Here is a 15,076-nt window from a genome sequence, read left to right on the forward strand (position 1 = left end):
TCTCGCTTATGTTCGATCGACAGGTAGCTTGCGCTCTCGGTGTAGCATCGTCAGGCATTGCTGCGATGCTCCTCGCTGGTGATAGAACTGCTCATTCAACTTTAAATTGCCGTTAAATGTTATCACGTGGACAAGAGTCAGTTTGCTCTATACGTAAAATTAATCCTCTTGGTAAAATTTACACGATTCATCGTGGTCATGTTGAAGCGATTGATCGTACTCTCAGATTCATGTGATAAGTTGATGGAGGGCATAACTTTTGTCTTTTGTTGGAGATTTGCCAGTGCGGGCAATGTAATGATGGAGGATGCTAGTATATATATATATAAAAATTTTTTTTTAGTTTTTTTGTTAATCTTAACACTGACCAGATTTAATAATTCAAAGAATATTTAAACTAAAGAAAATTTAAGGGGCATTAAATCCTACATAACTAGTAAGAGATGATTTTTTTACTTCACTCCCCCCCTCGCACGAAGTAAGGAAATAAGCACATTAGTTGGCTATTAACGCTAATTCTTCTAGTTCTTAGACAACCAGAAATTTCAATTAAATGTCTTACTGACACAATACTGGACATACATGGGCATTAAAAGTGTCTTCATCCGCAATAAAATATTCAAATCTCTAACATTAACTCGATTAAGTATTAAAATTTAACGCAGTTATTATGCTCAAAACAGTTTTTAGAAGAACAAAAAGATAATTTTACTAATGACTTTAAAACGAGATCGGCCACAAAATGTTTATTTGTAACACATACAGAATGTATTACAAAGTTCTATCGGGACATTCATAATCATATTCTACTCGTGAAAATAATAAAAAAAGTTCATATAATCATGTCCTAAAATGAAGTGAAAGATTTCAGTCGGGTTTCAGCTAACACGGTGAAGTGAGGTCGTAGTGAAATTTTTAGAACGTTAACTAAGAAGCAAGATTAGAAATTATCGTGCTTTTTGATCTGAAAAATCTAATAAAATAGGTCCCAGAACCGTATTTGCAGCAGTTTCTGAAAAATATGGGGTGGAATTAATAAACTGGGATATAAACCCCTGTTTTTTACGTTTGACTTACAATAACTTTGTTAAATGGGTAATAAACACATAAAACTCTTATACAAAATTTGAAGAGAATTTAATTTTAAGATAAGTTTAGTAAAATAAAGAAAAGTTAGAAAAAATCGAATGTTGTTTAAAAAAATTAAGTAATTTTTATTCATTTATTTTTATTTTATAATTCTGTAATTTCCAGTTTCTTTTTTGAAATTTTAGTAGTGGATTTTGTTTCACATAATCAATTTTTCACATAATCAAAAAAAAATTTGTTTTTTTTTGCATTAAATAAGTACTTTTCTGACAAATATAGTAATGTACTGCTTCTAAATAAAATTCTAAGTTTTCTAACTTGCTCTTGTTTTATTCAACTTATCTTACACTATTTTGTTCAGAATTAAATTCTCTATAATATTATTTAAAAGTACTATGCGTTAATTAGCCATTTTATAAAATTATTGAACATCTGTTTTTTCAGAAGGTTCTCTACAATTATTTGGTACGGCGGAATATATGATTTTTATATACGTAATATCTTCCAGTTCTAATCCCTTTATTTCCAGTAGGCGTAAGGCAAGCTTTCTTGATAATATTTTCATCCTTTAGTTGAAGACGAACAGTCAACAATCTATAAGGAGGGTCTAGGATTTTAAAAATAAAGCACTTGTACGTTATATATAGAACTTCTCCGAAGGTGCTAGCCAAACTTACGGGGTGAATGAGAACATCAAAATAAACAGAATATTCATGTGAAATAAGCCCTAAATTGCTTCATTTTTCCTCTGTCCGCTATTTCGTATCGTTTCAATAAAAATTATTATCCTAAAAACGAATTGAGGAATTTTAAAGAAATTTAGTGTAAATTTCATAATAATACCTTCTATAAATAAATAAATTTAAAAGTTTAAACTTTGATAGTTTCAAAACGGCGGCCGTTAGAATCAAGAGCTCTTCGTAGATATTACTTTTATTAAATTGTGTTTTTTTTTTTAAATAAAATGTTTAACCTATTATTACAAACAAAATGACACTTCTTTCAATACAATACCTAATTCGATAAAACTATTATTTACGGAGCTATTAATGATTGCAAAATCTAACTGGCAGCCATTTTGGAAATTCCAAAGGTAAAGTTTTCAAACATATTTATTTTTTAGAATATATTGTAGTAGAGCGTAAGTTCAATAAGATATCTCAATTCGTTCTTAAAGATATAATAAATTCTTTCGATAAAGATATAAATCTTTATTGGTAGATATTAAATTTTGGTTCAGTCGATTGCAATCAAATGGAAGTTGCACAATTAGATGTTACAACAGTCCTAAATTCAAAATTTCAACATATACTACGGCTAATCGTTTTTGAGTTGCGAGATTCATACGTATGCCGAAACTAGTCAAAATGGATATTTCCGTTGAAATCTGAAAACCGAATTTCTTCACGACTACAATACTTCCTTTACTTCGTACAAGGAAGTAAAAAAGAAACAATCTTATATCACACACAACAATTACTGTGATTTCTCTACATAATTTATCCTTAGTTATTTTTTACACTAATTTATATAGTCTATGAAATTCTTTTTCAAATGGAAAATATTGATCGAAGTTACAATTAATTGTGAAAAAACTTTGATTAATATAAAAATTATTTTAAAAGCAAATGTAGAATTGCATAAATTCTTAACATAAAGGAACTGTTTTCTGAGATGGATCCAGTAGCATTTGTTAATAAATTCAGTTTCAGTTCATCCTATCAGCTGAAAATAAAATGTATAAAGTACTTCTGTATCGTATTCAGTTTTTTAATATATGTAAACTTAATGACCAACGATATTAAATACTCAATTCGTGAATTATTCCATATATAAAAAAAAATTAATACAATTTTCAGATAAATTACAATTTGAATTTGTTTAATTTTTGTAACAAAAACTGTAATCGTTGAAATTTACTATTCGTTGCAACCAAGTGGTTTTTTGTTTATTTTATTGTTAATAAATAATAAATGATATTTTATTTTTATTTTAAGTAGAATGAATAGTTAATCCTGACAAAACAGGATGTTTAATTCTTTTGCCAGTTCACATTTGTTAATCCTGATTTTCTCTTTAATCTCATTCAGTTCTACCAACCTTTCTACATTCGTTTTATTATTTAAAAAAAAAAAAACGAATAATATGCGAGTAAAATAAAAATTTAATTGGCAAAAAATACTTAATATTTTATATTATAAACCAGTATTATTCAGGGGGAAAAATTAAACATAATTTACTCCAAATAAAAAAAAAAAATTCGTAGAATGTGAATGAAATATTTATGTAGTTATTTACAAGTAAACTATTTTTTAACTTTATAACGTTGTTAAATGCAGTTTTATCTTCATATACAATTAACTCTTCTTATTTTAATTTTTGCAGATTTTGACTGTACATTACTAGTATATTACTGTACATTACTGGTATATATTATTTCAGTTAAGAAAATCAATTTAATATTTATTTTGTTAGAAGAACCATTAAATGATTTGAAAAGACAAAATGACAGTCATCTAATATTCTTACTAATATAAATAAGGATATTAAAATTCATTGATGACATTTTTCTTTTAAAAGAATTGAAAATACATCTAAAATAAAATACTGATTAATTTGCCGCCAGAATAAAATTCAATTAGAAAGTGAATAAAGGTAAGATAATAGAATCTAACAAAATTGAATTTGACATAAGGAATTAAGTATAAAAATAAGTTAATTAATAAATTATAAGTTTTAAAGTTTTACGCTCTTGTTCTAAACAAACAGTTTCAAAAAATCACACATTTAATTTAAAAACAAACTGGATAATTTCATTTGATGATCTAGAAAAAGAAAAAAAATCCTATAACTCATTTCTTGGATTTTAGTGATATGTAGCAGTTAAAAACAGACTACAAAAAAAAAACAATATTTTAAATATGTTGATTAAAGACAATATTGAAAGTCAAAGTTCTTTAAATATAGGAAAATGATAAAAAAATCTGCTAAGCTATGTGGGAATCAAACATAGGGTTCGAAATTCTAGATGGGCTGTACCTTAATGTATCCAGATTTAGTTAACTTTATCATAAATAATAAAAATACAAAAATTTTATGATAACAAAAACATTGGATAAAATTCTGGATATAAAATCTTGTAGATATCTTGAGATTAAAAGATTCGAACTGAACAGAATCGTAGCATTAAACAAGGTGGTTAAAAAAATAATTCCGTCATTTGAATGCAATGTTTATTTTTTTCCAATGGAAGGGACTCGTCTTCGATTTCTGCATGAAATGGATTGCGATACAATAAAAGGATATTTCTTATCCAAATCTTACACGGTAATTAATTATGCCTATCACAAGCGTTCCACAAACTCTGCGGGTAGTTCAATCAGGATATAAAACTGACTTAATTAGAGCTAGTAAATTAATTTTCATCTCGAATTTTTGTAAAAAAATTACGTAAAATAATAAAATCTCGCGATCTTATAAAGAGTAACGAAAAAATTAAAATTTTCAAAACTCAGCAACGGTAAAAATGTTGATGCATAACTTTTCGTTCATATGAAAGAATGCGACTAGCATTGGCGACACGGCTGGAATTCTATTTTCTCACAGGGAGCTGAAGCTCTTATCAAAAAACCCAAGTGAAATACGAATTAAAAAGTAGTAAACGATTTCGTGTTAAAAAAATACTTTCTTTTTGGTAATAAAAAAATCATTTCTAGAAATGTGCTGTGAAAAACTCGTAAAATAATTTTTTTAAATTCAAGGGTACATAGAACACAGTTTTTGATTGATAGAAATTCTTCCTCTCTGGTAGTCTATCTCGTCGTTAAAAAGAATAGATAGCATTCTTTTTTCAACGCAAATAAAATAATTTTTTTATATTTTTTGGAACGGAACGGAGCGCAAGTATAACAAGAGAATTTGTATCTACCTACTACTCGCAGAACCTGGACAAAAATCCCTTGCTGCTATGTCTTTCTTTTATAGGGCGGGTAAATATTTATTGAGTGGCAGTTACATTTATTTTGTTTTATTTATGCACGGAATTATTTGCTGTGTTCCGATCCTTTAAGCCGGCTGGTAAGAGTTAGCGAGGAGGAATATGTCCTGGGAATTTTTCTGGACATCTCCGGTGCATTTAATAAGCTAAGTGGCATTCTATCATTTATAAATTACAAAAGAGACAATGCGCTGATAGTGAACTGCAAATAATGCAAAGTTACTTCAGGCATCGGATCTGCAGTTCTGCGAGGGCGAGCAAGAGGTAGGAAAGACGCTGTTCAAGGGTTGTCCTCAGGGCAGCGTCTTGGGTCCATCGATTTGTGGTGGGGGGGGGGGGGTAGAGTTTGATTCCCTTCTGCGGCTGCTCGGCGGGTGTCTCATCGTGACTTATGCCGACAATGGACTCATGCTGGTTGGAGGGAGGTTGAGTTCCGAGCCACCTAGGCATGCACGATACTCGAGTTTTGGGGTCATCAACATAAGATGACGTTCAGCCCGGAGAACACCACGATGACGCTTTTTAAAGTCCGTGTGGCAGTTAGGCGTTAGATTCGTGTTTTGATTTCAGGCCTTCGTATTAAATATGTTCAGGTTTAAAAGTACCTCGAACTGTTTCTTGACGAAAAATTGCAGTTCACAGAGCATCTTAATTGCGTCACGGAGAAGGTCTGTCGTGCCTTCTTTGGTATTCGACGACTGGTTAATTCTGATTGGGGTCTTAATTTTAAGACTATTAGTATCCTGTAATAAAGGCGTGTCCGAGGCAATTATGTTATATGCGGCACCTGTTCGGACAAATAGCTAAAATTTTAAAACTCTCGTGATATATTATTCTCAACACATATTATTAATGGCAACCAGAGGTTACCGTACTATTTCACGGGAGGCAATCTTGATGATAGCAGACGTGAAACCGATAGATTTAGTTTCGTCAGAAAAACAGCAGCGTTATGTTGCTAAGAAGCCATGTGAATTGACTTCAGAAAAAATTCGTGAGATAGAACGGCATTGCAATGCTTTGTAGCAGGCCAGATGTGATGAGGCAGAGGGTGGGCGTTAATGTCACTATCTCTTCCCAGTAGTTGTTGGTTTTTGGGGTGGGGGAACCCTTGGGTTCACCTTAACTAGTGTGTAACGCAATTTCTTTCTGGTGATGGCGACTTCTGAGACAGATTCCAGCGATTTGGCCTGGTAGATTCAGGTGTGTGTCTAGATTGTGGACAACTAGATGATGTATAACATGTAATATACAAATGCACAAAATATGAACTTTTCAGTACGGAGACTATTTGTCGGCTCGACATTACCGGTTCGACAATAGATCTCCGTGAGAATTGGAAAAATCGAGCCGAAAGGGTAATCGTTAATAATTTAATCGGGTACCTGGCAAGCGAACAGATTCCCGCGGGAATTAAGGGTTCTGTCTGTTCTTTCCTGTGCCTTGGTTTTGTTGTTCTTGTGTTAATAAGGTTTAATGTTTTTTGTAATGTTTAGTTTTATTTTTAAGTTTATTTTTATTTCTTGTTTATGTTGCTATGGTTGCGTGTTGAACTCAACTTCTATCTTATCGGGAAGTAATTGCATTTTTAATTTCAGTTCCTTCATGTCACTCAGTCTTGTTAAAGACTCGATATAGATGATGGGTCATGTTTTTTAGAGTTCATTTCCTAGTAGTACACCGATGGGAATATCACATATGATATTCGCATCGTTGGCGTTCTGATTGAGGCAAGAACAAGTCTGAGAGATGCCGTTTTCCGGGGTTCGGAAGATGACCTCCGGTAAAGCCCGTAAGGGCCAGGTATAGAGGAGGTGGTGTGGCGACCGAAACTGCCACATTAAGGGTGTCTTCCCCTACGGGGTCAGGATGACCTTTGGGAGACTAATCGCGTTTGAGCTTCGTTCTCTCGGCATGATTCCACTTCAGTCCGACTCCTGAAGTCTTTGCGGTGCTAGAGTCTTCCGGTCTAGCAAATGCGCCTTTTCTAATTATTGCTATATCCTACCATCTTAGTTGTGGGTATGTACTCTCTAACCTTTGTCATCTTATATCGTATTTACCATTCATGCTCCGATTTGAAGAATACCTTGGTTTTCATATTTTTTAATGGCCATCCTTAAGCTGTCTCTACAGGGCAATCCGATTAAAGGGCTTTCTGTAAATGCTTTACACAAAAAGGAGAATATAGAGTTTATTTTATGAAAAAGGAAAGAACAACAAAAAAAAAAACGTTCTACGATGGATTTTAAGTTTGGGATTTAGTCTATATTTGACTATACCTGATATCAGGCTGTAATAAATATTAAAAAGCTTATTTTACAGTATTTCTGTTTTACGATATAAGTTCTTAAATTTAAATAAGTAATTAATTGGCCCATATATTATAAACAATATAAAAAAAACACTGAAAAATAAAAATATCATTTATTTTCAAAAAGTAATATTCAATTATAACAATATAATTATAATATTTTACTCACGTTCCCAAGGACATCCGTATAATTCCACCCTCATGCATACAGTTCTAGGATGCTCACTGTAAGGTATAAAACGCACTCTACTAGCGACAAAAGGAAGTTCCAATTCTTGTCTTACTACAAGATACGTGTTACTGTTTCCTGTTAAAATCTGAAACAAATTAAAAAGAAACACAAAGATTAAACAATGATTAAAAAATTATAAAATTTAGAATTTAAAAACATTTATTTTATTTTAACTTCTACAACAAAAACAAAAAACCACTGGAATACTACATATACGTAATTTTTTTTTAAAGGGTGTCTTCGGTGAATATTATGCACAGATTGTTGTACAATACATTTGAGTAAAATGTTCTATTTCATTACTTTGCTGTATTAAAATAATAAATATTTGATAAACATAAATAACAATATAACTAGCATACCCGTCGCGATTTCGCCCGAACTATATGGTTGCTCGAGTTTTCCGTCACGGACAATATTTTTATTTTATGATTTTTAGTCAAGCAACCGAAAGCAAGTACAGCCAGACGCGTTCCACGTACGGTAACGGTGGCAGCGACTGAGTAGAATGTGCGGCCGCGCCGTACGTCGTCACATACCTTAAAATATAAATTCGAAAAACCCGAAAATGGTTTTTAGTATTTGTCCGAAGAGTATATGTAAGCCCGATTCATATATTTTAGTACGTAGCCGGGGTGCGCCTACCCATTTTAGTGATATATGATAACTGAGCAGCGGGACACGCAAGCGAGTGGTGTAGGGCACCACGCTTATTCCGCTCACGCAGTTAGGTAAGATCTAGGAGCTAATTAGGATATTGGTGGCTTTTAAGGCGCAGTAGCAGTATGTGGCACGGACATTCGGTCTTGTGCTTTCAGGTGATGGTATGGGGTGGTAGTGGGAGAAATGCCAGACAAACAAATATGTAAGCTCAAATCTAGTGAATATCTTGTGTAGTACATTCGGATAGGGGAAAATTTGCAACCGCTGATTAAAAAAATTTTTACGTTTCTAGGTTGCTGAAACACAAAATGTTTCCACCTAGAAAGGCTTCATCCCTTTCTACGTGGAATTTTGAGAAACTAAAAATTAGTCTTTAGATATTCATATGAAGATTACACACACCAAAACTCAAATTTATGTCTCCATCTGTTACACAGAAATTAAAACAAAAATATTAAATCTTATTGTTACTCCATTTTCACCTTTTAAACTCGGAATTTCAGAAAAACCTTTATTGATTTGCATTTACACCGTAAGAAGGTGTATACAAATTTTAATCAATTTATCTTCATTAGTTTTTGGTGACGTTGATAACGTATCACTCACGAAATGTTCTTTTATGTATATATGAATATAAAACATGATAAATGACAAAGATAAACAAAATTTATATTTAACTCCCGTTTCTTATTTAGACCGTAGCTCTTTTAATCAATGTTATGAACCTTTTGTGACTCTATAATACTGTAATTTATTTAAACTACACTTAGGAGTTTTTTAAGAATGATTTTGATATTTGGTTATAAATGGATTTTGAATCAGTAAATGCTTCCTACTTACCAATTATCACTGGTATCCCTTAAATTTTCAGGTATTGTTGCCTATAATAAAAGTATGTATTGTTATCTGTAGTATAACAATATATGAAACTATTTCATGACGGTACAATATTACGGAAAATGTTTTCTTTACCATAAATAAATCATTAAACACACAATTTTTAGTCTTCGGTTATATATATATAGTATATGCTTATAACGACATGATTTATATGTCGCTGCCATTATATGTCGCTATAGCTTGTCCTTACCGATGCAAAGTGGAAACTACAGTTTCAAATAACTGGGTGTATCTAAAAAATCCCCAACTGTAATAAAGTATAAACTAATAGAAACTTTTTTTTCAGAAATACTTGCTAGAAGATACACTTGCCAAATAAATACACAAATAACAAGATATTCCTATTTTTTTTTTTTTTTTTTTTTTTTTTAATAATAAAATTATAATAAAAGAATAAATAAAATCATAAAATATTCTGAAAAAGAAATACATATATTAAAAAAAAAACCAAACATTACACAAATAAAATTGTTGCCAGACAAACGTAACGCCTCAGGAAAATAAATACTAAAGTGTTCCACTGCTTTAAGATTTATATTGGAAAAACCTGTTGCAAAAAAAAATTACACGAACATATAAAGGCACTTTGTATTGACAAAGAATCACAAAATGTTCTAACCAACTCATAGAAGAAACACATCAAAAATACACAAACATAAATAACTTACATATTCTTTATGGATACTGTAATAGAATCACATGTCAAAAATTTGAAAATTACTAAAAAAGATAAAATTGAAAAAGAGAATAATAATAAAAGATACAGGTTACGCTCCAGAATGCTAAAAATAATATTAAAAAATAACTCTTTAAATTTCAATATTTTAAATTCTGTAACAAATTAAAATCAATCACAAACGATTTAATTATCTTTAATGTGGCTTCATCTTCAAGACGCTGAAATCTACTGTCATTTAAAAAAAGTATTACTTTAACCAGATAGGATATTTTTATGTGTAAATTTATTTTCTTCAATTTATTTTTAGTTTTATTTTTTCTTCATTTTTAATATGGTTATAAATAATATAACAATAAACACATCTTGTATGAAAAAGACTTTTAAAAAAAAAATCTTTTATTTTGATAAAAACAAGAAACGACGTAACAACCTGCAACTGAGAGTAAGAAAATATTTTCATGATTGAAGGAGTATTTTTTTTTTTTTGTCTTCAGTCATTTGACTGGTTTGATGCAGCTCTCCAAGATTCCCTATCTAGTGCTAGTCGTTTCATTTCAGTATACCCTCTACATCCTACATCCCCAACAATTTGTTTTACATACTCCAAACGTGGCCTGCCTACACAATTTTTCCCTTCTACCTGTCCTTCCAATATTAAAGCGACTATTCCAGGATGCCTTAGTAAGTGGCCTATAAGTCTGTCTCTTCTTTTAACTATATTCTTCCAAATGCTTCTTTCTTCATCTATTTGCCGCAATACCTCTTCATTTGTCACTTTATCCACCCATCTGATTTTTAACATTCTCCTATAGCACCACATTTCAAAAGCTTCTAATCTTTTCTTCTCAGATACTCCGATTGTCCAAGTTTCACTTCCATATAAAGCGACACTCCAAACATACACTTTCAAAAATCTTTTCCTGAGATTTAAATTAATTTTTGATGTAAACAAATTATATTTCTTACTGAAGGCTCGTTTAGCTTGTGCTATTCGGCATTTTATATCGCTCCTGCTTCGTCCATCTTTAGTAATTTTACTTCCCAAATAACAAAATTCTTCTACCTCCATAATCTTTTCTCCTCCTATTTTCACATTCAGTGGTCCATCTTTGTTATTTCTACTACATTTCATTACTTTTGTTTTGTTCTTGTTTATTTTCATGCGATAGTTCTTGCGTAGGACTTCATCTATGCCGTTCATTGTTTCTTCTAAATCCTTTTTACTCTCGGCTAGAATTACTATATCATCAGCAAATCGTAGCATCTTTATCTTTTCACCTTGTACTGTTACTCCGAATCTAAATTGTTCTTTAACATCATTAACTGCTAGTTCCATGTAAAGATTAAAAAGTAACGGAGATAGGGAACATCCTTGTCGGACTCCCTTTCTTATTAGGGCTTCTTTCTTATGTTCTTCAATTGTTATTGTTGCTGTTTGGTTCCTGTACATGTTAGCAATTGTTCTTCTATCTCTGTATTTGAACCCTAATTTTTTTAAAATGCTGAACATTTTATTCCAGTCTACGTTATCGAAAGCCTTTTCTAGGTCTATAAACGCCAAGTATGTTGGTTTGTTTTTCTTTAATCTTCCTTCTACTATTAATCTGAGGCCTAAAATTGCTTCCCTTGTCCCTATACTTTTCCTGAAACCAAATTGGTCTTCTCCTAACACTTCTTCCACTCTCCTCTCAATTCTTCTGTATAAAATTCTAGTTAAGATTTTTGATGCATGACTAGTTAAACTAATTGTTCTGTATTCTTCACATTTATCTGCCCCTGCTTTCTTTGGTATCATAACTATAACACTTTTTTTGAAGTCTGATGGAAATTCCCCATTTTCATAAATATTACACACCAGTTTGTATAATCTATCAATCGCTTCCTCACCTGCACTGCGCAGTAATTCTACAGGTATTCCGTCTATTCCAGGAGCCTTTCTGCCATTTAAATCTTTTAATGCTCTCTTAAATTCAGATCTCAGTATTGTTTCTCCCATTTCATCCTCCTCAACTTCCTCTTCTTCCTCTATAACACCATTTTCTAATTCATTTCCTCCGTATAACTCTTCAATATATTCCACCCATCTATCGACTTTACCTTTCGTATTATATATTGGTGTACCATCTTTGTTTAACACATTATTAGATTTTAATTTATGTACCCCAAAATTTTCCTTAACTTTCCTGTATGCTCCGTCTATTTTACCAATGTTCATTTCTCTTTCCACTTCTGAACACTTTTCTTTAATCCACTCTTCTTTCGCCAGTTTGCATTTCCTATTTATAGCATTTCTTAATTGCCGATAGTTCCTTTTACTTTCTTCATCATTAGCATTCTTATATTTTCTACGTTCATCCATCAGCTGCAATATATCGTCTGAAACCCAAGGTTTTCTACCAGTTCTCTTTATTCCGCCTAAGTTTGCTTCTGCTGATTTAAGAATTTCCTTTTTAACATTCTCCCATTCTTCTTCTACATTTTCTACCATATCTTTTTTACTCAGACCTCTTGCGATGTCCTCCTCAAAAATCTTCTTTACCTCCTCTTCCTCAAGCTTCTCTAAATTCCACCGATTCATCTGACAACTTTTCTTCAGGTTTTTAAACCCCAATCTACATTTCATTATTACCAAATTATGGTCGCTATCAATGTCTGCTCCAGGGTAAGTTTTGCAGTCAACGAGTTGATTTCTAAATCTTTGCTTAACCATGATATAATCTATCTGATACCTTCCAGTATCGCCTGGCTTTTTCCAAGTGTATATTCTTCTATTATGATTTTTAAATTGGGTGTTGGCAATTACTAAATTATACTTCGTGCAAAACTCTATAAGTCGGTCCCCTCTTTCATTCCTTTTGCCCAGCCCGTATTCACCCACTATATTTCCTTCCTTGCCTTTTCCAATGCTTGCATTCCAATCTCCAACTATTATTAAATTTTCATCTCCCTTTACGTGTTTAATTGCTTCATCAATCTCTTCGTATACACACTCTACCTCATCATCATCATGGGCGCTTGTAGGCATATAAACGTTAACAATCGTTGTCGGTTTAGGTTTTGATTTTATCCTTATTACAATGATTCTATCGCTATGCGTTTTGAAATACTCCACTCTCCTCCCTATCTTCTTGTTCATCACGAAACCTACTCCTGCCTGCCCATTATTTGACGCTGAGTTAATTACTCTAAAATCACCTGACCAAAAGTCGCCTTCCTCTTCCCACCGAACCTCACTAATTCCTACTATATCCACATTCACCCTAACCATTTCCCTTTTTAAATTTTCTAGAATACCAACCTTTTTTAAGCTTCTAACATTCCACGCTCCGACTCGTAGAATGTTATTTTTTAATTTTCTGGTGACCCCTTCCTTAGTAGTCCCCACCCGGAGATCCGAACGGGGGACTATTTTACCTCCGGAATATTTTACCAAGGAGTGAAGGAGTATGTAACGCTTTTTACCCTAAAGTTCCAAATAAGTTTATTTTTTAAAAAAAAAGAAGATAGTTGAAAATAATATAACAACACTTATTTTGAAGACGTCAACATGATTTTTCGTATGTGTACCAAAATTTCGACCGAAAAAAGGGTGAAAAGGTAAAAAATTTTTTAAAATAACTGAAAATTTTCCCTACTTCCGACTCAACTAAACGAGATATTCACTTGTTTGGGATTTACAAATACTCAGCAGATAAATACTTAGAAGCCATTTTCGGTTTTTTTTTAATTTCAATTTTTTAAGGGGTGCAATGATGTACGGCACGGCCTCTCAGCCAACACAGCCACTGTATGTGCAACGCGGACTGTTTGCACCTACCCACCCACCGTTAGTTGACTAAAAATCATAAAATAAATTTAAAAATAATGGAAAACGAAGTAAGTCGTGTCTCCTAGTGGTGTTTGTCGGGTAACGTTATGAATGGGGCTTAATACATTTTTACCCGTAAAATGTAAGGGCAATCAAATATTATTAACATGTTTAAGACGGAGGATGACTGTTGTCAAACCCACATTCTTAGATCACTCAGAATTTCGAGTCCTGTACTGATCAAACTGTTGCTCTGAATTAACAATACACTGATATTTTTTTTTATAAACTAAGCAGGCTTTGATTTTTATTTATCATTATTATTCTCACGAGCATGCGATGGGAGACGTAAGTAACTACATAGAGAGTGCGTTTTATTATATATTATAGTTATTGTTTTATATATATATAAAACAATAAATACTGAATTTTCAATTCATTTAATTAAAAATCGTAACTTTATATTTAGAAATAGATACATTTTTCTCTTTTTTTATAACTGTTTTATTTTTACAGTCCTGTGTTTGGATCCTGGTCAGGCATGGAATTTTTCATACGTTACAAAATTCCATTTCCATATCCCATGCATAAACTTATGTGGCGATAAAAAAAAATGTTTTGTATACAATATAATATTTCTATATTTAGTTTATATATACACACACACACACACACACACACACACACACACACACGATATGTAATGGATAAGTTTATAAAAATATAACACTGGAAAAAGTGAACATTAATGAAAGAAACCTGACACCCGAAAAGCAACATCTAAATCGCATTATATACGAAGAAAAAAAGAAAAACAAGATCCGAGAAAAGCTAGAACCCAACGAAATACGTTACACAAACTGATGGAGTGATAATAATAGAGATAATTCGGCTTCAATTCGAGTGACCAGCCAAAAGAAAAATTTGAAGCTTTCAGCCTTTCTTTTACTAACATAACATGAAAGATGGTATGTTATAACAACTATTTTGTTAAATTAACCTGGCGTTTCATCTTATGATAATATAATTTTGTCACTAAAGAAACACACTCATGTGATTATATGTGTTATTGTTACTATGAAATATTAAGTATTAACGTTAAAGAAAATTTATAAATCAAACAGATTAAAATAATATTTTTTTTTTTTATTTCCAATTCGAAATTTAAGGGAGAATAACTCAAATCAGATTAAAACAGTAGAGTGTTTAGAAAAAACTACAACTAAGAAAGCTAAACTAAACTTTAGGTAACAAAAGGTTAAAAAATTATACAAATTTTTAAAGTAACTATTTCCTACGGTATTTATTATCATTTAACCTTTTACTATCTAAAACTAACGGTAAGAAAAACGTTTCTTTATACATTCGTTTTATAAGAACACTTTTATTTAAAA

The 15,076-nt window shown here is 31.7% G+C and overlaps 1 protein-coding gene across 1 annotated transcript in view; it reads right to left on the bottom strand.

Moving 5' to 3' along the window:
* The window catches only part of LOC142329518 (discoidin domain-containing receptor 2-like), a 405,738-nt gene that overhangs the window by 161,848 nt on the left and 228,814 nt on the right, over nucleotides 1–15,076 (bottom strand). The window contains exon 4 of the mRNA XM_075374192.1: nucleotides 7,570–7,717. Coding sequence (XP_075230307.1) covers nucleotides 7,570–7,717 — 148 coding nt within the window. The remainder of the gene's footprint in view (nucleotides 1–7,569; nucleotides 7,718–15,076) is intronic.

This window comes from Lycorma delicatula, chromosome 8 (genome assembly GCF_047948215.1).
Source record: "Lycorma delicatula isolate Av1 chromosome 8, ASM4794821v1, whole genome shotgun sequence".
NCBI classification, from domain to species: Eukaryota; Metazoa; Arthropoda; class Insecta; order Hemiptera; family Fulgoridae; genus Lycorma; species Lycorma delicatula.